This window comes from Pelobates fuscus, chromosome 7 (assembly GCF_036172605.1).
Source record: "Pelobates fuscus isolate aPelFus1 chromosome 7, aPelFus1.pri, whole genome shotgun sequence".
Classification (NCBI taxonomy): domain Eukaryota; kingdom Metazoa; phylum Chordata; class Amphibia; order Anura; family Pelobatidae; genus Pelobates; species Pelobates fuscus.
Window position 1 is genome coordinate 160,821,352 of NC_086323.1, and position 19,692 is coordinate 160,841,043.

The 19,692-nt window shown below is 37.0% G+C and overlaps 1 protein-coding gene across 1 annotated transcript in view; it reads left to right on the plus strand.

Moving 5' to 3' along the window:
- CFAP20DC (CFAP20 domain containing) overlaps positions 1-19,692 on the plus strand; it is a 340,832-nt gene that overhangs the window by 284,557 nt on the left and 36,583 nt on the right. The window contains exon 15 of the mRNA XM_063427556.1: positions 16,254-16,315. Coding sequence (XP_063283626.1) covers positions 16,254-16,315 — 62 coding nt within the window. The remainder of the gene's footprint in view (positions 1-16,253; positions 16,316-19,692) is intronic.

The window sequence follows — 19,692 nt, forward strand, 5'->3', positions numbered from 1 at the left end:
CTACCATTATAATTATTCACAGTTTTGTTAAAGGGACACTAGAGGCACCCAAATCACTTTAGCTTATTGAAGTTGTCTGGGTGCAATGTCCTAGGCCCCTTAACCCTGAGCATGTAATTATTGCAGTTTTTATCTCAAATTTCAATTGTTTTTGTTTGATTTGTTCATTGCAAACAGATGAAAGTCTGTAGATTGTGACAATAAGCCTGATTGTCAATGGAGATTGAATAATTTTGATTGTAACGGTATACAAATAGAGGAGAAGGATAAAAGGACTAGGAAGGTGAAAGCAACATAAAGAAAAATATGGGAAATAGGATAGACAAATAAAGAAGATGAGAGTAGATAATAGAAAAAGAATAAAAAGTGAGCACAATCTATACTACAACCCAACAGCTAGGGTCTGCATTAATGGGGCTTATACTGGACCCTTTCAAATTAATAATAGCATGCAACATTATCCTTGTATTTGAACCATTCCTACAGGTAGTGACAAGGAACTCAGATACCTGAGGTGTAAGGGTAGGGAGTGAGATGCACAAGGTGGCATCATACACAGACATCCTCTTGTTTTTTGTGTCTTCACACAAGACTACGCTATCGAACCTCATGCAAGAGTTTGGTCACTACGGAGAGCTCTCTAACTTCAAAACGAACTACTCAAAACTGACACTGGTCAATATCTCTGCGCCTCCCACAAGGGCTGATATGGTGCGCATGAACTTACAGTTCCAATGGTCAGACAGGGCAGTCAAGTATTTGGGCATTTGGATAAAAAAGGACTTCTCTCAATTATATGCCACAAATTTTACACCTATGTTGACCATGATCCGGAAGAACTTGGTGGATTGGACGTTGCCACATACAGTGAAGGAAATTATTTGATCCCCTGCTGATCTTGAGCATTTGCCCACTGACAAAGAAATGATCAGTCTATAATGTAGACTGTGTAGGTGTATTTTAACTGCGAGAGACAGAATAACAAAACAAAAAATCCAGAAAGTCCATGTCAAAAAAGTTATAAATTGATTTGCATGTCAGTGAGTGAAATAAGTATTTGATCCCCTATCAATCAGCAAGATTTCTGGCTCCCAGGTGTCTTTTAAAGCCGTAACGAGCTGAGATTAGGAGCACTCTCTTAAAGGGAGTGCTCCTAGTCTCAGCTCGTTACCTCTATAAAAGACACCTGTCCACAGAAGCAATCAATCAATCAATCAATCAGATTCCAAACTCTCCATGTCCAAGACCAAAGAACTGTCCAAGGATGTCAGGGACAAGATTGTAGACCTACACAAGGCTGCAATGACCATCGCCAAGCAGCTTGGTGAGAAGGTGACAACAGTTGGTGCGATTATTCACAAATGGAAGAAACTCAAAATAACTGTTAGCCTCCCATGGCATTGAGAATGGGTCGTGTATGGGTATTCCAGCATGACAATGACCCAAAACACACAGCCAAGGCAACAAATGAGTGGCTCAAGAAGAAGCACATTAAGGTCCTGGAGTGGCCTAGCCAGTCTCCCGACCTTAATCCCATAGAAAATCTGTGGAGGGAGCTGAAGGTTTGAGTGGCCAAACATCAGCCTCAACGCCTTAATGACTTGGAGAGGATCTGCAAAGAGGAGTGGGACAAAATCCCACCTGAGATGTGTACAAACCTGGTGGCCAACTACAAGAAACGTCTGACCTCTGATTTTTAACAAGGGTTTTGCCATCAAGTACGAAGGGGTCAAATACTTATTTCACTCATTGACATGCAAATCAATCTATACCTTTTTTGACATGCGTTTTTCTGGATTTGTTTTTATTATTCTGTCTCTCACTGTTAAAGTACATCTACAATTGAAATTGTAGACTGATCATTCCTTTGCAGTGGGCAAACGTTCAAAATCAGCAGGGGATCAAATACTTTTCCCCTCATTGTATATCCTGGTTAGGACGCATGGCGGTGACAAAAATTAACATCTTGCTGCGCATCCTTTACCTGTTCCAGACGCTCCCTATTATAATTCCAACTGTGTATTTCACATCTCTCCTGTCATTAACGATAAACCTAGGTTGCTATATCAGATTTTGACCAAAGTGGAAGGTAGACCAGCTGTTTCTGACTTCCGTTTATATTATCATTCTAATCACATGCAGAGGGTACTGGAGTGAGCCAAGGACAGGGTGATCAATCTATGGAAGGATGTCTTTAAATCTCTAACATGGATGAGTCCCAGGAAAAGTAGGATACTGATGGGCTAGCAGCTATGTGTTAGGGCCACTCTAGAGCTTTGGCACAGGTTAGCACCCAGATTAGGTCTTTAATCATTCCCATCCCCCCTACACTCCCTTACCAATAGCCCTGACTTTTGCCCAGGTATGGAGTGGAAACCGTACACATTCTTCTTCCAACACACTCATGCCCAGGTCCATCACATGATGAGAGGGAATGGGCTTGAGACAGTAGATTACTTACTGTGGATGCCTTGGGTCATCGTTCGAGAGTACATCCTGCTAGCTAGGAGTGATGGGGCTCGCGACACACCTGTATATCTCTGGCGGTGAATGCACACCACCTACTGGTGAGCTCTCAAGTTCACAAACTCCCAAGGGGGTGATGCAGAGAGAGCTTGAGAGCTAGACCATCCCTGCTTTGGGATGGTCTAGCTAAATGGTGGTTAGAGAATCCGCAGTACTGGTTTTGGTTGATTAGAACATGGCACCATTTAATATTAAGAGCGCTTTATTTGTAGATTATGACTCGTTACCTATTTACAGACCTATAGGTCCCTGTGTCAATTCATGACTTCTATTTGATCAGTCCTGCGTGAATGACTGTTTTGAGACAGAAACAAATTAAAAAAAGGTTGTTACTGTGGATACATATGTACATTGAGAATGTGATTGTATTTTATTCAGTAACCAATAAAAACATTATTTGCATTGAAAAAAAAGAGAGCACAATGCAGCAGCAGGGTAAAAATGGGAAAGACTGAGTGTGACGGTAGTCCCCATCACCTGTACCTTCAGACAGACTATTTATGTAGGTTGCTTTACTTTTCTTATGTTTTAGTCACCCTGTACCCATTGTAGGTGCAGGGTCTGTGTAATGCATTGTTTATATTGTGTGTGTGTTTACTGCTAAATGTTTTGCCTGCTCTTCTGTACTGCTGAGGATTGCTACCAACTAGGTGGATTTGGCTATGGAGCTTGTGTAGTGATCTCTGTTGGTAGCAATAGCAATATGCACTACCTGAATAGCAAGGCTGGTTAATTTGCATATTCGGGTAGATTTTCATATTGTTTATTCTGCAGGCAGGAGAGATATTTTCTGTTAATTATTGTCTTCCCCACCCCTTTATTTTTTTATTGAGTTGTCACAGCAATGTTTATGCTATGATCATATGGGCTAGTCCCAAGTAAAATATTGTTTTGTATGTTAGTTGTGTCCTGTGTGGATTTGCAGGGATCCCAATGACAGAGTCTTCAGACCTGTTTGCTGGTTGCAGGATCCATCTAGCTCTGGGATACAGCAAGAGAGCTAGGCTTGAGAGCCGCAAGTGTCTTTTTAAAGACAAGAGCTATGTATACCATTGCAGGCAGATGTGTATACCTCCCTGGAAGAAGGGCTGCAGCTGAAGAGGCAGAGGGGCCTATACCTGCCTGAAAGGAAGGCTGCAGAGGAATAGGTAGAAAGGATGATCCCTGCCTGGAAGCAGCGTTGCAGTGTATGAGGCAGCGGGAACGATACCTGCCTGGAAGGAGAGCTGCAGATTTTGGTAGAAAGGAGAACTCAGATATGATGCAGGGTAAAGAGAGATGAGGACAAATATTGGGGCATAATGAAGAAAAAGATGCATTAGTGCAAACAGGAAATTGTTATTAGTATTTACAAAGTGCCAACATATTCCACAGTATTTTACAATTTTTAAATGGGCACATTTGATAATTACTTCACATACAGAATATTAAGAGAGGTGAACTGAATAAGGCCTATTCAAACAAGCTTACAATCTACAAGATGGATAGTAAATTTTGACAATTTGACAAGCTTCACCTTAAGTATGACATGAAAATAAAACATCCATTCTGCTTTTGTGAATAGTTTTATGTCCAAAAATGGCCACAGCAAATTAAATATTACAAATTAAATTGCCCATTTCTAATGAAAGCTATATTTAAAACTGGGTTTTCAAAATGTGACAAAATTAAGACAGCTTTTTGGTAAATAAAAGAAAAACTAAATTGTGCATCAAGAAAGATGAATCCTCTAACCATGCATTTCTAGAATTCCTTAAGAAACGAACGCAGAAAAACTAAAAAGTTCTGAAAGAATATAAAACATAGTTCTTAAATAATATTACCAAATTGTCTTTATATCGCATGGGTAATAGTGGTTGTTGACCTAGGTACGTTTTAGTTCAAAACATATCTGTATATCTATAAAACACTCCTACTAGAACTTGTATTTTAACATTATAATTCTATTTTTGTGTTTTATGATTGTATTTATTTTTAATGTTCATCCATTTTGATGTTTATAATTTACTTTTCAAGCACAGATGAGAGCTATTCTAAAAAAAAATAGAACAGTTTCACTTGCTCAGCAAGAAAATAAGAATATATTTAACATTTAATGTGCAATTGGCTTTTGAAAAATTATTTTTAAAAATGGAAAATGTTTGCAGTCAAGTTGCATTCTGTGATATATTTCATTATAAAAATGTAGACAAACTGCTGGTGGAATGTGGGGATGGTGAATAAGAACACAGGTGAGTATACGGGATTTATTTTTTGCTACAAGAAAATGTCATATTTTACCTGCATACACTGATTATGTCTTCCTTTGCCTTAAATGTGCTCATAGTTAAATAATTTAAGATTTTTTTTTTCATTTGTGTTTAGGTGAAGTTCTTTCTTGTCAATACAAAATAAGAAAGTTATAAAACATTAATTTTAAAATATTCTGCCCAAGAAAGCAGGCTCCAGAAATTATAGTAATTTTTCCTCTGTGACATTATCAAACCACACTCAAATTAATACGGACTTTTACTCCAGTAATTTGTGTAAAAGTTTATTATGTCTCGGAGAAAGCTCAGAACTCATTTTATTAGGTCACAGTTGAAGGAGGGAAATGAGAAGTAAAGTATTGAACATAGTTATTTTCTTCAAGAAACTGTGATATTTGCCAAACTGAATATTCTCTAATTAACTCTGAATGCAAAAAAAAAATATGAAAAATACCTCACATCGTTGGTTTTGGTGCATAGGTTGCTCCTTTAATTTGCAAATATTTGGAATCTAGTGTCTAGTCCTTTGTCCTGCCTCAAAGTGTCTGCAAGCTGTAATGTGTGTGCTGACTGTCTGGGGGGGGGGGTGTGTGTGCTGCCATATGTGATGTGTGTTGTGTCTTGTCAGTATGTATTGTGTACATTTCTGTCTGGTAGTTTGTATTTCTGTATGCTTGTCAATATGTATTTGTGCATGTTCATCTTTTAACATTTGGATTTATGTGTGGATGTCTCTGAGTATGTATCCGGCAGTGCACACCTGTCTCTTTGGGTAGAATTATGTGAGCATATCTCTGTGTGAGAGTTTTTCTGTGTATTTGTTTGCGAATGTGTATAGGATTTCTTCAGTGACCATGTGCTTGTATTGGGAGAATGATCAGTGATTTTGTAGGGGCCTTAACATTTCTTATAAATTCTGGCTAAAGTATACCATGACATTTCTTTTTTAAGAATTCAGTCAGTTCCAATTTTATTCCATTTAGATATTATTGAGCAACAATGTTTTTTTTTTTCTCTCAAAATTACACTCAAATCACATCAATGGTGCACATCAATGGTGTAAATAAGTACTTTGCTCTGCCTTTTTGCTACATTATACCCCATTGTCAATCTCAAACACATCCTTCTGTTATAAACCTTCAGATATGCCATCTTTTGGGCAGTCATATTTTATTATATCTTTTCATGTAAAAACACTGAAGAAAGGACATTCTGCTGCAATGTAAAGTAGTAAGTGTACAGCCTGTATAACAGTGTAAATTTGCTGTCTCCTCAAAATAACTCAATACACACAGCCATTAATGTCTAAACCATTGGCAACAAAAGTGAGTACACCCCTAAGTGGAAATGTGCAAATTGGGCCCAATTAGCCCCGGTGTCATGTGACTCGTTAGTGTTACAAGGTCTCAGGTATGAATGGGGAGCAGGTGTGTTAAAGGACCACTATAGTGCCAGGAAAATAAACTTGTTTTCCTGGCACCATAGTATTAATATGGCCCCCCTCCCGCTGGGCTGAAGGGGGAGGAAGGGGTTAAACACTCACCTTTCTCCAGCACCGGGCTCCCTCAGTGCTGGGGACTCTCCTCCTCCTTTGGACGTCATCGGCTGAATGCGCCTCTAGCGGCTGTCAATGAAACAGCCACTAGAGGCTGGATTAACCCATATGTTTACAGCTGCAGGGTTAACCCTAGATGGACCTGGCACCCAGACCACTTCATTAAGCTGAAGTGGTCTGGATGCCTATAGTGGTCCTTTAAATTTGGTGTTATCGCTCTCACACTCTCTCATACTGGTCACTGGAAGTTCAACATGGCAAAGAATTCTCTGAGGATCTGAAAAAAAGAATTGTTTGGAGCCAGCATGACATAACTACGTGCATGCCAGGAAGTGGAGCCAGGAGACCCATGCAGAGGGAGACGCTTAGGTGATGAGACGGAGAGAGACAAAGAGTGACGGAGTGTGGGTTTCCATTTGAAGAGACAAGACGGGTTAACCAACGAAAATAAGTTTATTTAAATTCCCCTTTCCCTTCACAATCCCCTTCCTTGACGGGTTTGTTGTTTACCCGTATCTGCCTTAAACCAAGAGCCGGGAGAGAGAACCTAGCGGGAACTGAGAGAACGCTGGGAGCGGAAGACTCTCCTTAGCAACGAGGTGGAACAGAAAAGATGCCGATAGTCAGGTATTATAATCTTATGGCAGCAAAAGTGAATACCTTTCTAATCTTATATATATACGTGTTATAAGGTGGTTCTTACAACAACAAATACTATATAGAAAAAAAATATTACAGAAAAAGAAAGAAAAAGGAAAGGAAAAAAAAGAAGAAAAGGAGAGAAACAAAGAAAATATAATAAAGTAAGAAACCCCTTTATAAATTCTAATATCTACTTCTCAAATAAAGCAAAAAGGAAAAGAGAAGAGGAGATAAAGGGGGAAGGGAAGGTAAGGAAATAAAATAAAAAGGAAAACTTAAACCTTGCTTAAGTCAAAAAACATGTAAATATATATAAAAAAACGTATTTACATAAGAGTATATACACACCGCTGAATATATTTATAACCTCACTCAAAGGAGGAAAAAAGAAGAGAGAGGGAAAGGAGAAGCAATAAATAAATAAATAAAGGATTAATCTTTTAAAAGGTCTCTCTCCCAGATCCTCACCTTTACATAAGAAAGGCAGGGAGGAGGGGAAAAACATAGAAACAAAGAAGAGGTTAACTCTAAAGACGAAGAAAGGGAAAGAAGGAGGAAAAAGATAAAGGAAAAGAAATTCTGTTTTTTGTATATGAGTTGATAGATATTACTTGTCCATATAAATAAAATAGCAACAAAAAAGGGGACTACAAGGAAGGAAAAGGAACAAAGAAAAATAGAAACCAACTCGGAAATAAGATTATCTGGATTTTTCTCACAAATATCTTCTAAGGAACTACAAAAATAATTTCTAAACTCTACAGAGAACCCGTCAAATATGGAGCAACAACTAAACAAACCAAATTTGCCTATGGTAATGTCTATGGAGGAAGAAGATGCACCTATCACACAAAATTTTTACAAGAATGTCTCAATAGCCAGCTATTAAAATAAAATTTGAAATTTCAAAAAATGCTGAAAAACTACAAATAGATATATAAGCAATTAAAGAAAAAGTCAATGTAATAGAATTAAACATGGAAGTCATTCAGAAGGAGTAACAATACACAAAAACAAACAACTAACCTAACCGATAAAATAGAAAAATTGGAAGCAAAAATAAAACAATATGGAAGATCGATCCAGAAGATCAAATCTAAGGATGAGAAACATCACTGAAATTAAAGAAAAATTAAATCAATTTCTGATAGATATAAAGAAGAAGGGCGTATACCGCGCCTATTAGTTTAAATAAAAATATACAGAAAATACATACATATGTTCTTGGATTTTCCAATGAATCGTGACCTCAAAAAGAAATTAAGACAAAAAATAATAGTGCAATACAGCAAATTTTATCTTAAAAATAAGTGATTAGTAACTATGTACAGTCCACTCACATGGAGATGAGCTATAACAGAGCTCTACTGTGAAGCGCTTGGACGGTACAATCCCCGTCTTTGGATTAGTAGTAGTTGCCACAGATGTTCTCAATATGCCTTGTGCGTAGTTGGTATAAAAAACAGAAAGATAGCAGCAATATGGTGAAGTAAGTACCAATGGTGTAATAGATAATAAATGGTATTGTACTTACACTTTCCAGAGCATGTGACCTGCTCTGGTGTAAACAGCTTGGGTGGTATAATCCCCACCAAGGATATACAGGATACCAGGAAATGAAAATAGTACGTCTAAAAAGTAACTTAAAAGTATACTTTAATATATATAAACAAAACAATGATTGATAAAATGTAAATATAAAATATAGTCCCACTTAATATTTACATTTTATCAAATGTAAGTTACCGTCCAAGCGCTTCACAGTAGAGCTCTGTTATAGCTCATCTCCATGTGAGTGGACTGTACATAGTTACTAATCACTTATTTTTAAGATAAAATTTGCTGTATTGCACTATTATTTTTTGTCTTAATTTCTTTTTGAGGTCACGATTCATTGGAAAATCCAAGAACATATGTATGTATTTTCTGTATATTTTTATTTAAACTAATAGGCGCGGTATACGCCCTTCTTCTTTCTATTATTCACTCACAAGGTTGGGGAATCCTTGTTTTGTATACTGCTGCCTGAACACTATAGCGAGCGCCTACTATCTCTCTTTTTTCTGATAGATATGTTTAAGTCTCTAGGAACTCCAACGGATAAACAACATATTCTAATGGAAAGATACCATTGTATAAACAAATCAAAATATTTATCACCAAATATACCAAGAGATGTTCAATTTCACTCCTATGCTTTCAAAGAAAAAAATAAATAGCTCTGCAAGACCAATAAAATAACAGATGAAAAATTCAAGGATATCCCAATCTTTCAAGACCTCTCAATAAACACAAGACTCTGGAGAAAATAATTTAGTTCATATTTAATTATCCTACGAAAACACAATGTAAAATATAATTGGGGTTACCCGAATAAACTGATGGTAACTTGGAGAGACACTTCAACTGAAATTAAACAAACCACCCAATTAAAAGAATGGTTATCCATAAATAAACTGGATTAATCCTACTAAAGTCTAGGAGAAATACAAAGAAACAAAAGAAAAGATGAAGAAAGAAACAAGTGAAAAATTGTATAAATGAAAAAGATCAGAAGAACAAGAGAAATAAAGGAAGGAAAATGGTCTGTTTTTTTTGTTTTTTTAAATTTCCTCCCTCTCTCTTTCTATTATAGAAAGAACGTAATATACTATATTAAAAATAAGGGGAGAATAAAGGAATTCACAAAAGTTAGTCACTAATACTACTGAAGCACGACATAAAGGTCATACAAGTGAAATGGAAGAGATGGGGGGAAAAGGTATTAAAGGAGAATTTATCTCATGTTTTGCTTTCATATAAAAAAACTCATATTGGGAATATCACATGTAATGTAATATGAAATGATAATATAAATTAGAGAATAAATCATAAAATAAATTTGATGAACACATGGAATTTCATAAATAATGAAATTATTGAAATTAACACATTCATATGAGCACTATTTTTTATAAAAGTTGTCAATATGATTAATAAAAGTGAGAGAGGAGAAGTAAGAGGAACATGAAATTGTTTTTTGTTTTTTTTTCCTTTCTTCTTTTTCCCCCTGGAATTAATAATCTGCATGGGTCCAATTTGTCCCTACCATATGCCATATGTTAATGGCAGAGGTTTCAACAAAGAGTAAACAAATTTTGGTTTTCTCTATGGTTAAGTGTTCCAAGCAATGACAAAAAACAAATAGGAGTAGCCATAGTGATCGCTAAATCTAAAAAAAATTGAATTAATATACCAGATACTAGATCCACAAGGGTGATACATGATACTAGTATGTAAAATGAATGAGGAGTTCTATACATTAATTAATGTATATCTACCCAATATTTCCCCAGTGTGTCACCTCAAGAAAATATTGTCTGTTGCCGAAAAAGTAAAAAAAGGAATGGTAATTGTAGCAGGGGAATTCAATTGCGTTTCTGATGTGTATATGGATAAAAAAAAAATAAAAGGTGTAAACACTAACAAAAAACAAATAAAGAAACACAAATCTATGCTTACAAGTACTTTAAATAACTTTGCTTTATATGATACATGGAGAGTTTATCACCCAGAGGAGAAGGATTTTACCCATTTATCTAGAGTACATCTTTCATATTTCCGCATTGATCTAATGTGCAGTAATCAAATACTGTTGAAAAGAATAAATAGAGTCAATATAAATAATAATACCTGGTCCGATCATAATATTCTTATGTTGGAAATTAAAGATAGATTCAAATTTAATAGTAGACCACCATGGAGACTTAACGAATTTGTATTAAATACAAAAGACAATAGAAACTATATATCAAATTTAATATTCTTATACTTTAAAGAAATAACCCAGAAGATACATCACCGGCAAATAATTGGTCTGCCTTTATAGCAGTTATTAGAGGACATCTAATTAAATTATATCAAGAATCAAAATTGAAACAGGGAAACAAATTTAGCTGGTCTGTATATTCTTCTCTCTGATTTGTCAAATAAAAATAAACAATATCCATCAAATGATACACATTTAGACATTTTTAATATTCAAATAGAAATTTATTTGAAATTCTAAAGTCATGGATTAAAATAAAAATAAAAATGACCACGGAAAATTGATATTCTACAATTAACAACCAAAGATTTAAATTTAAAATTATGGAAACAAAAAGGGAATTGAGTATATAGTTGATCTTGTTGATCGAGGTCAAGTTAAACCTTTTGCAAAATGATATGATCTTCCTAATTCCCAGATCTTCAGCTATTTAAGAGTTAAAAATATTCTTAATAAATATTTAGTTCATGAACATACAACTATAATTTCTTAAAAAGAAAAACTATTTAATTACACAAGAATTAAAAAAATATTATTGAAATCAACGGAGCTGATGGCAAACATAGATACCCAAAAAAAATCCCAGCCATACTTAGGTGGGAATATGATCTTGGAATCAGGATAGATAGAGTGGAGTGGATAAAATAATTTTCTAATTTTTCTTCAATAATTCACTGTCTGAATTTGATAGAAATGCAAAATAAAATACTCAATAGATGGTATTAGGTTCCAACTAGATCAGCAAAAATTTCCCATAATCAAATTTATGTTGGTTGGAGATGTAATAAAAAAGAAGGAACCTATATTCATATATGGTGGGATTGTATATTGGTGAAAGAAATATGGTTACAATCTTATGAATGGTTTTGCAACATATCTGAAATAGAATTAAACTGGACACCAAAATAGGTGTTGTTGCATATGAACTGGCCTGATATGCCTAAACCGTTAAGAATGCTGTAAAATTAACTGTAGCTCAAAATTGGAAATCTAACAACAAACCTACTTGGAATAAAGCAAATACCCAATTAATATATTAAATCCAAATGGACAGAGAAATTAGTTTAACTATATTAAATTACCCCCAAAAATATTACCCCCAAAAATATGTATGGGATCAATGGTTATCAAAAGTCAACTAAAATACTAAATGTAATCAAACTAAAATTATTCCAACCTATAAAAAAGTAATATACAGGCCCTAAAGCAGGGGTCCTCAAACTTTTTAAACAAGGGGCAAGTTCACGGTCCCTCAGACACTGTTGGTGGCCTGACTATAAAAAATATGAACGAATTCCTATGCACACTGCACACACACGCATGAGGACATAAATATACACACACATACATAAACAGACAGACACAGACATACATACAGATACATATACATACTGACATACATACAAACAGTCACAGACATACATGCATACACATACATACATATAGATAGAAACATACATACACGTACATACACACACAGACATACATATAGATACAATTGCAAGAAAAAGTATGTGAACCCTTTGGAATGATATGGATTTCTGCACAAATTGGTCATAAAATGTGATCTGACCATAATCTAAGTCACAACAATAGACAATCACAGTCTGCTTAAACTAATAACACACAGATAATGAAATGTTGCCATGTTTTTATTGAACACACCATGTAAACATTCACAGTGCAGGTGGAAAAAGTATGTGAACCCTTGGATGAAACCAAGATAAACTTATTTGGTTCACATGGTGTCAAGCATGTGTGGCAGCAACTACATGAGGAGTACAAAGACAATTGTGTCTTGCCTACAGTTAAGCATGGTGGTGGGAGTGTCATGGTCTGGGCCTGCATGAGTGCTGCCAGCACTGGGGAGCTACAGTTCATTAGGGAACCATGAATGCTAACATGTACTGTGACATACTAAAGCAGAGCATAATCCCCTCCCTTCGGAAACTGGGCCGCAAGGCAGTATTCCAACATGATAACGACCCCAAACACACCTCCAAGACGATCACTGTCTTGATAAAGACACTTACGGTAAAGGTGATGGACTGGCCAAGCATGTCTCCAGACCTAAACCCTATTGAGCATCTGTGGGGCATCCTCAAACGGAAGGTGGAGGAGCTCAAGGTCTCGAACATCCACCAGTTCCGTGATGTCATCAATGGAGAAGTGGAAGAGGACTCCAGTGGCAACCCCAAGCTCTAGTTAACTCCATGCCCATGAGGGTTAAGGCAGTGCTGAAAAATAATGGTGGCAGAAAATATTGACACTTTGGGCCCAATTTGGACATTTCCACTGAGGGGTGTACTCACTTTTGTTGCGGTTTAGAAATTAATGGCTGTTTGTTGAGTTATTTTGAGGGGACAGCAAATTTACACTGTTATACAGACTGTACACTTACTACCTTACATTGTAGCAGAGTGTCATTTCTGTTGTCACATTTAAAGATATAATAAAATATTTACAAAAATGTGAAAGGTGTACTCACTTTTGTGAGATACTGTATGTATGTGTTCTAAATGACTTTTGTAAGTTCTCTAACAACTTGTGCTTGCTTCAAAAGGTCCTTTTCTCCACATCAGTCATTGCTGTGGTCACTCGACTTATTAAGACTGGGCAAAAAATGAATTGCCATGTGAAAATTGTACTTCGCAATAGTCACATTGAGTTCATTTGACATTTGTTCTTTTGAAAGTGTCAGGCATAGTCTCTTCTATTTTCTTTTTTTTTACCTTTTATACAGAAGCCAACAAGACTAAATGTGTCATACTTCTGCATTAGTGGATGATTCAGTTGTAATTTTAATGCAATGGCTGCCACATTCTATCTACATTTGGACCTTCCATTAGCCTATGCGTAATTGATCGTATAATAGTAAAACAAAAACATGCATTTGTACCATCTGAAAAATACTACTAGGTTCTGTGTTATTTTTATACTATTAGCTGTTTCACTCTATTAACTTAATTATTTTCATTTCACTAAATATATTTATTATTTATTATGTTTTTCAAATGTTTTGTGTGTGTTTGCATGTATTTTATTCATCACAGAGCTTAATTTTAGCAGTCTAATTACTAATAATTGTATTTTGTAGACAATAAAAGGGACACTATAGACACCCAGACCTTTTCTGCTCATTAAATTTCTCCAGGTGCCCATACCCTGCCCCCCTTAGTAATGCAATGTAAATCATTGCAGTTTTTGAGAAACTGTAATAAGTACATTGCAAGAATAAGACTGTCTCCAGTGGCTATTAATCCTGGTGGTTAAATGTGCATTAGCACTCCATTTGTCATATGACATTGGAGGAGGCGGAGCCAATGTGGGGGGGGGGGGGAGAGGGCTGAGGGCAAAGGAAACGTTGTATTCCTTACACTATAGAATCACTTGAATATTTATGCTTACTATTAGGGACATACTGCCTGTCTTCAGCCCAAAAACAAGTACCGTGGCAACAAATAAAGTTACCCTCATGTATTACACATACACTTAAAGGACCACTATAGGCACTGAGATCAGTTCAGCTCAATCAAGTGGTCTGGGTGCCAGGTCCCTCTAGTTTTAACCCTGCAGCTGAAAATATAGCAGTTTCTGAAACTGCTATGTTTCACGGAGGGTTAATCCAGCCTCTAGTAGCTGTCTCACTGACAGCCGCTAGAGGAGCTAATACTTTCCTATGGGCAGTTTGAATGTGCGTGCGGCTCTTGCCGCGCATGCGCATTCGGAGCTGAGAGGCGGATCGGGGCAGAGATCCCCAGCGCTAAGGGAGCCCGGCGCTGGAAAAAGTGAAGTGCTGAAGGGGTTTTTAACTACACACACTCGCTAACAGACACACACATTTGCTGACAGACACACACTCAGTGACAGACATACATACATACTCACTTACAAAACATACACTCCCACTGACAAACACACACTCACTAACAGACACACACACACAAACTAGCACACTCAGTAACAGACACACAAAGTAACACACACACTCACTGACACACAAACTTATACACACACACTGACACTCACTAGCAGACACACACTCAATAACAGACACACAAACACACTCAGTGACACACACAGTAACACTCACTAAAACACTTACTGACACTCACTAGCAGACACACACACTAACAGACACACACAAACTAACACACAGTAACACACAAACTAACACACACACAGTAACACTCACTGACACACACAAACTAACACACTCATTAACAGACACACTCACAGTAACACACACACACTAACACACATATACATACACACTCACATTTTTTTATTATTTAATCCCCCAGCCTCCCTACCTTTAAGAGTGCTGAGGTGATTCCCTGGGGTCCAGTGGGGCTGCTGGGCGGTCCTGCAGGCGGCGAGGGAGCACTTGAGATCCTCCTGTTCAGCTCCCTGGCTCGCCGCTTACTGATGCCGGAGCCGGAATTACGTCATATTCCGGCTCAGGCATCAGTGCGGTGCGCGCGAGGGAGCTGGTCAGAGAGCACTCAGGGGAGAATGCTCCCTCGTGCACCCGCCCAGGCTCAGAGTGATGCCACTGCCAGCCTCAGTGAGCACTGAGGTGGCCAGCTCCTGGGCCCCCCAGGAGAAGAGGCTGGCAAAATGTGGCCACACTAGCGTGCATACAGGGTCGCAGGACGGCCGGGCCCCCTGGAGACCCGGGCCTGGTCGCAGCCACGACCCCTGTGACCGCGGTATGTACGCCAGTTGCTCTGCTCATTACACATGTTAAAGTGTCAGATACAGTTTGTTGAATGTTTGAAAGAAAAAAAAAAGCAGTTCACAAACCTTCTTACTTCTGGGTTTCTGAAGCTTTTATGGCATTGGTCCACCATTTGTACCATATGAGTGATTCTCCTTTCATAATATGTAAAATGAAAGATTTCAATGCTAAACATAACATATGTAGTACACATTTAGCACTTCTCTCTTTAAAATTGTATATGTCTTCAAAAATCCTTAAGCAATGGTTTAAGATAATAAAGATATATATATACCAGCAGGACTGCACAAACCTAAACATGCATACATTGTAAGAGTGTGGCTCTGACCAATTCATACAACATATAAAATCTAGTTTTTTTGTTTTGTTTTTACTATTTTTGCCATAATCAGGTGTTATTTAAAAAATCAAACTAATAAATACTGTGAGCTTTCAAGTTGCAGTGTAGTGAATGAGTGAGTGCACTGGATTTTGTATATTATATGTTACTCCTGGGATATCAAGGAGTTAAATTGTGCTTTTTTTATGCATGTCTCCTGAGGACAGAGTAAAATTTGAATACATTTATATATTCATCTCCTCCAAAATGAATTTCAGATCCCTCATCTATTTGTTTGAAATTGGTCTCAGTACAAAAGTATTTTTCTTAGAGTTTTGATGTGTTGTTAAAATTTGTCATCAGTTTATTTTATGGCTTTTTCTATCTTTCTTTCTTTTTTTTTTTTTTTGCAGCCAGTAAATCAAGGATGTCATTATGAGAAGGAAATGAACCCTCTCAATCATTCCAATCCCCGGTAAGAAAAAGACAATAAATATTGTTTGCAATTTTTTGTACATTTAATCCTGTATGCAAGGATGTAACAACACATGGTCCACCAAAATAGTATCCACCATTAACATGTGTTCATTGATTTTGGCTTGTGCAGTATGATGTGGTGTTTATATACACACACATATATACACAAGTGCAATCAAAACTAGAAAAGCTACAATTTCTGGGGAAATTGTGTGAAGTGTTCTTGCCTCCACCAGTAGTCTACAACTGGAGTGGGCGGAGTAACTGGGTGGAGTGGCTTGAGTAACTGTTGCGTGGTTGGACTGGGCAGAGTAACTTTATGAAACATTGATTAGCTGTATTGTTGTAACATTGTATGTTACTGTTTTTCTGTTACAGGTATAACGAATTGACTAACATGGAAATATATTTATTAAATGTGATAGTGCTCACTTTTGTGTTAACAAAACTGTAGGAACGACAGCAGTTTAGAGAATGTGTTTTATCTAGCAGCCTCTGTGTTCTAGAACACTCTGCTGGCTGCTCACACACCTGGGTTCCTATGGCAACTCAATCGACAGCAAGGGCAGAGAATAGCGGTTAAAAACAAACTGCTCCAAATTGCTCACTTCACTGGCGGTTGCCATCTTCAAACGGTCGTAGTTTTAAAAACTATAAATCCTACAGTGAAGAGCTTTATATTGTGAAAATCACAAGATCCAGACCTACATTTTGATGCACAGTATGTCTCTGAAATATTAAAAATGAAGGCACAGTCACAGTTTAGAAATGGCCCTTCAAATTTGAGGTGGCTAGAGTGGAGTTTCAATGAATGTCAATGGACGGCATGAGTTGCAAACAAATGGTCATATTGTGAAAACTATCAGGACTATGGCCATGGCCATTTTTAGTGACAGCAAGGATAGCTGAACATTTTGATATAAGATTTGTATAGGTGGGCTTGAAAATGAGGGAGTGGTTGCAGTTTAGAAATCATGTCCTGATCTTTCAGCTCACACTCTAGCTTTTATCAGCTCCCACTCTAGTTTTGAACATTCTGCCATTCATTCCTATGTGACCAATTTCGCCACAAAAATTATTTCTTGATTTCAATATTTCTTGAACCATTCGGTGAAACGTTCCACAAAGTAATAGCACACCGACCGGGAACAATCTGCACGTTTCGGTATATTACGGTCTATGTAGTGTAAAAACTGTGGGAGGAGTTAGGGTGGTAAATTTGGCTATAATAATAAGAATAATAATATATATGTGAGATAATAGTAAGTGGTCTTGCCATGCAAGAACACTTAATTATTCAACCCCCATGAAAATTAGGTGTATTGTCAGACGATCAGCTGTTTGCAATGAACAATCAAACAAAAGCAATTAATATAGCTTAATACAATGAATGCTTCAAGTTAATTCAACTTAAAATGCAACTTATAATGACTTCTCCAGTATCAAAATGTTTCAACCCATCATGACAAGCATCTTTAGTACTTAGTAGAGCACCATTTAGCTGTTATGACCTGCTGCAAAGGAAATGCATACCCAGACACCAGCTTCTGGCAGCATTTATGAGGAATCTTATTGCTTTGGGCTTTGCATGCTGCAGTTGGCTTCTTAAAATCCCACCAGAGATTTTCTATGGGTTTTAGCTTCCTCACAGATGGCATGACATTTTCTTCTAGGTTTTCATGATACTTCAATAAATCCATCTTGCCTTCCATATGCTGCAGGTTTCCAGTGCCTGTATATGCAAAGCAACCCTAGAGCATCACCGAGCCACTACCATGCAGAGGGTTCTTTTCAACATATGCATTCTTCTTCCTGATCTGTTGGGCCGAAAAGTTCCAATTTTGTTTCATTGCTCCACAGAACAAAACCCCAAAACTTTTGTGGCCTATTTATATGATTTTGAGCATATTTGAGCTGACTTTTCTTGTGCTATTGGGTCAATAGTGTATTTCTTAGAGTTCTGGAATGGAAATCTTCTGCATTTAGTACGTGCCTTACTGTGCTCACTGAAACCTCAGTACCTGTTGCCACCAAATCTTGCTGCAGGTCTTTTGCAGTCACTCAAGGGTTTTTCACAACCTGCCATCTCATAAATCTGGTTGAAGTCAAGGATAGCTTCCTTTTTCTACTCCATTCAGGTAGTGTAACCACTGTTCCATCAATTTTGAACTTGCGAACTATGCTTCCAACTGTGTCTCTCGGAACATTCAGTGTCTTGGCTATCTTTTTGTATCCTGTTCCTTGTTTGTGAACGGTGATGATCTCCTCTTAACTTTGTGGACCATTCTTTTGGCTTAGCCATATTTTAACATGCAGTCAAATGTGACACTCAACAAACCACTAGCCAGTTGAGGTATTTCAAGTGTTCCAGCTCAAGCACACCTGGTACAAATAATGAAGCCCTTGTTTAGTTGCATCAGGTGTGCTTGAGACACCACCTGTTTAGCATATTTGTGCTGTTGTGAGGGATTCTATTTAGAGTGTTAAATAATTTTGAGAGTGGAGAAGTCATTATAAGTTAAATTTTCAGGTGAATTTGGGGAAACCACTTAAAGTAACCATTATTGATTTTAGGGAATTTTGCAACCTTGGGATTTTGAGTAACAGCATTGATATTAGATATTACTGATAACTATATCCAATCCTTCCAAATCTGGCACTTCAAGTAACAGTAAATTATCTTGTCTTTATATGTCAATAGAACAAGTCATGCATGACAATTTCTAAGAACATTGCACCCATGATCATGCATGTCAAGTAAATGCATGCAAGGCAGGAATGCTGCAATTAGGAAAAATGGCAAAGGCATGCACTATGTAGCATGTATGTGAAAAACACAGATCATGTGCAGATTTTATTTCATGTACTACAAAAAAAAATCTTTGAAACACAATGGAAACAGATTATTACTTTTAAATCATCATGTCCTACTGAGCTCCTAAAAGTGGATCTCTGTGCTAGTACAGGGGTCCCCTTGTTGCAGTCAATCGCAAACCACATGATGATATACAAAGTGAGCTAAGGACCCTGTAATACTAGTTATTAAATGTCTATTCTCTCACTCAGAGATAGAGGGTGTATTTATAAAGCAACCACAGTAGGGAGGCACATACCTAATCTATGGTATACATACATCTATGGTAAATGGTTTGACTTTCTCTTTGGCTGAACCATGATGCACTACACAGTAAAATCACATTAGGTGTTTCTGAGGGGTGTCAGGTCACCATTTGTGAAAAAAATTGGAGGAAAAAAATCTGGAAATACATTTTGTTTTGTATGTAAACCCAACACGAGACTACTTTAGCTGATATGATGGAAATTGCTCGGTAATTTGCAGTATTATAATGGTGATACAAACCCATTACCCAATTA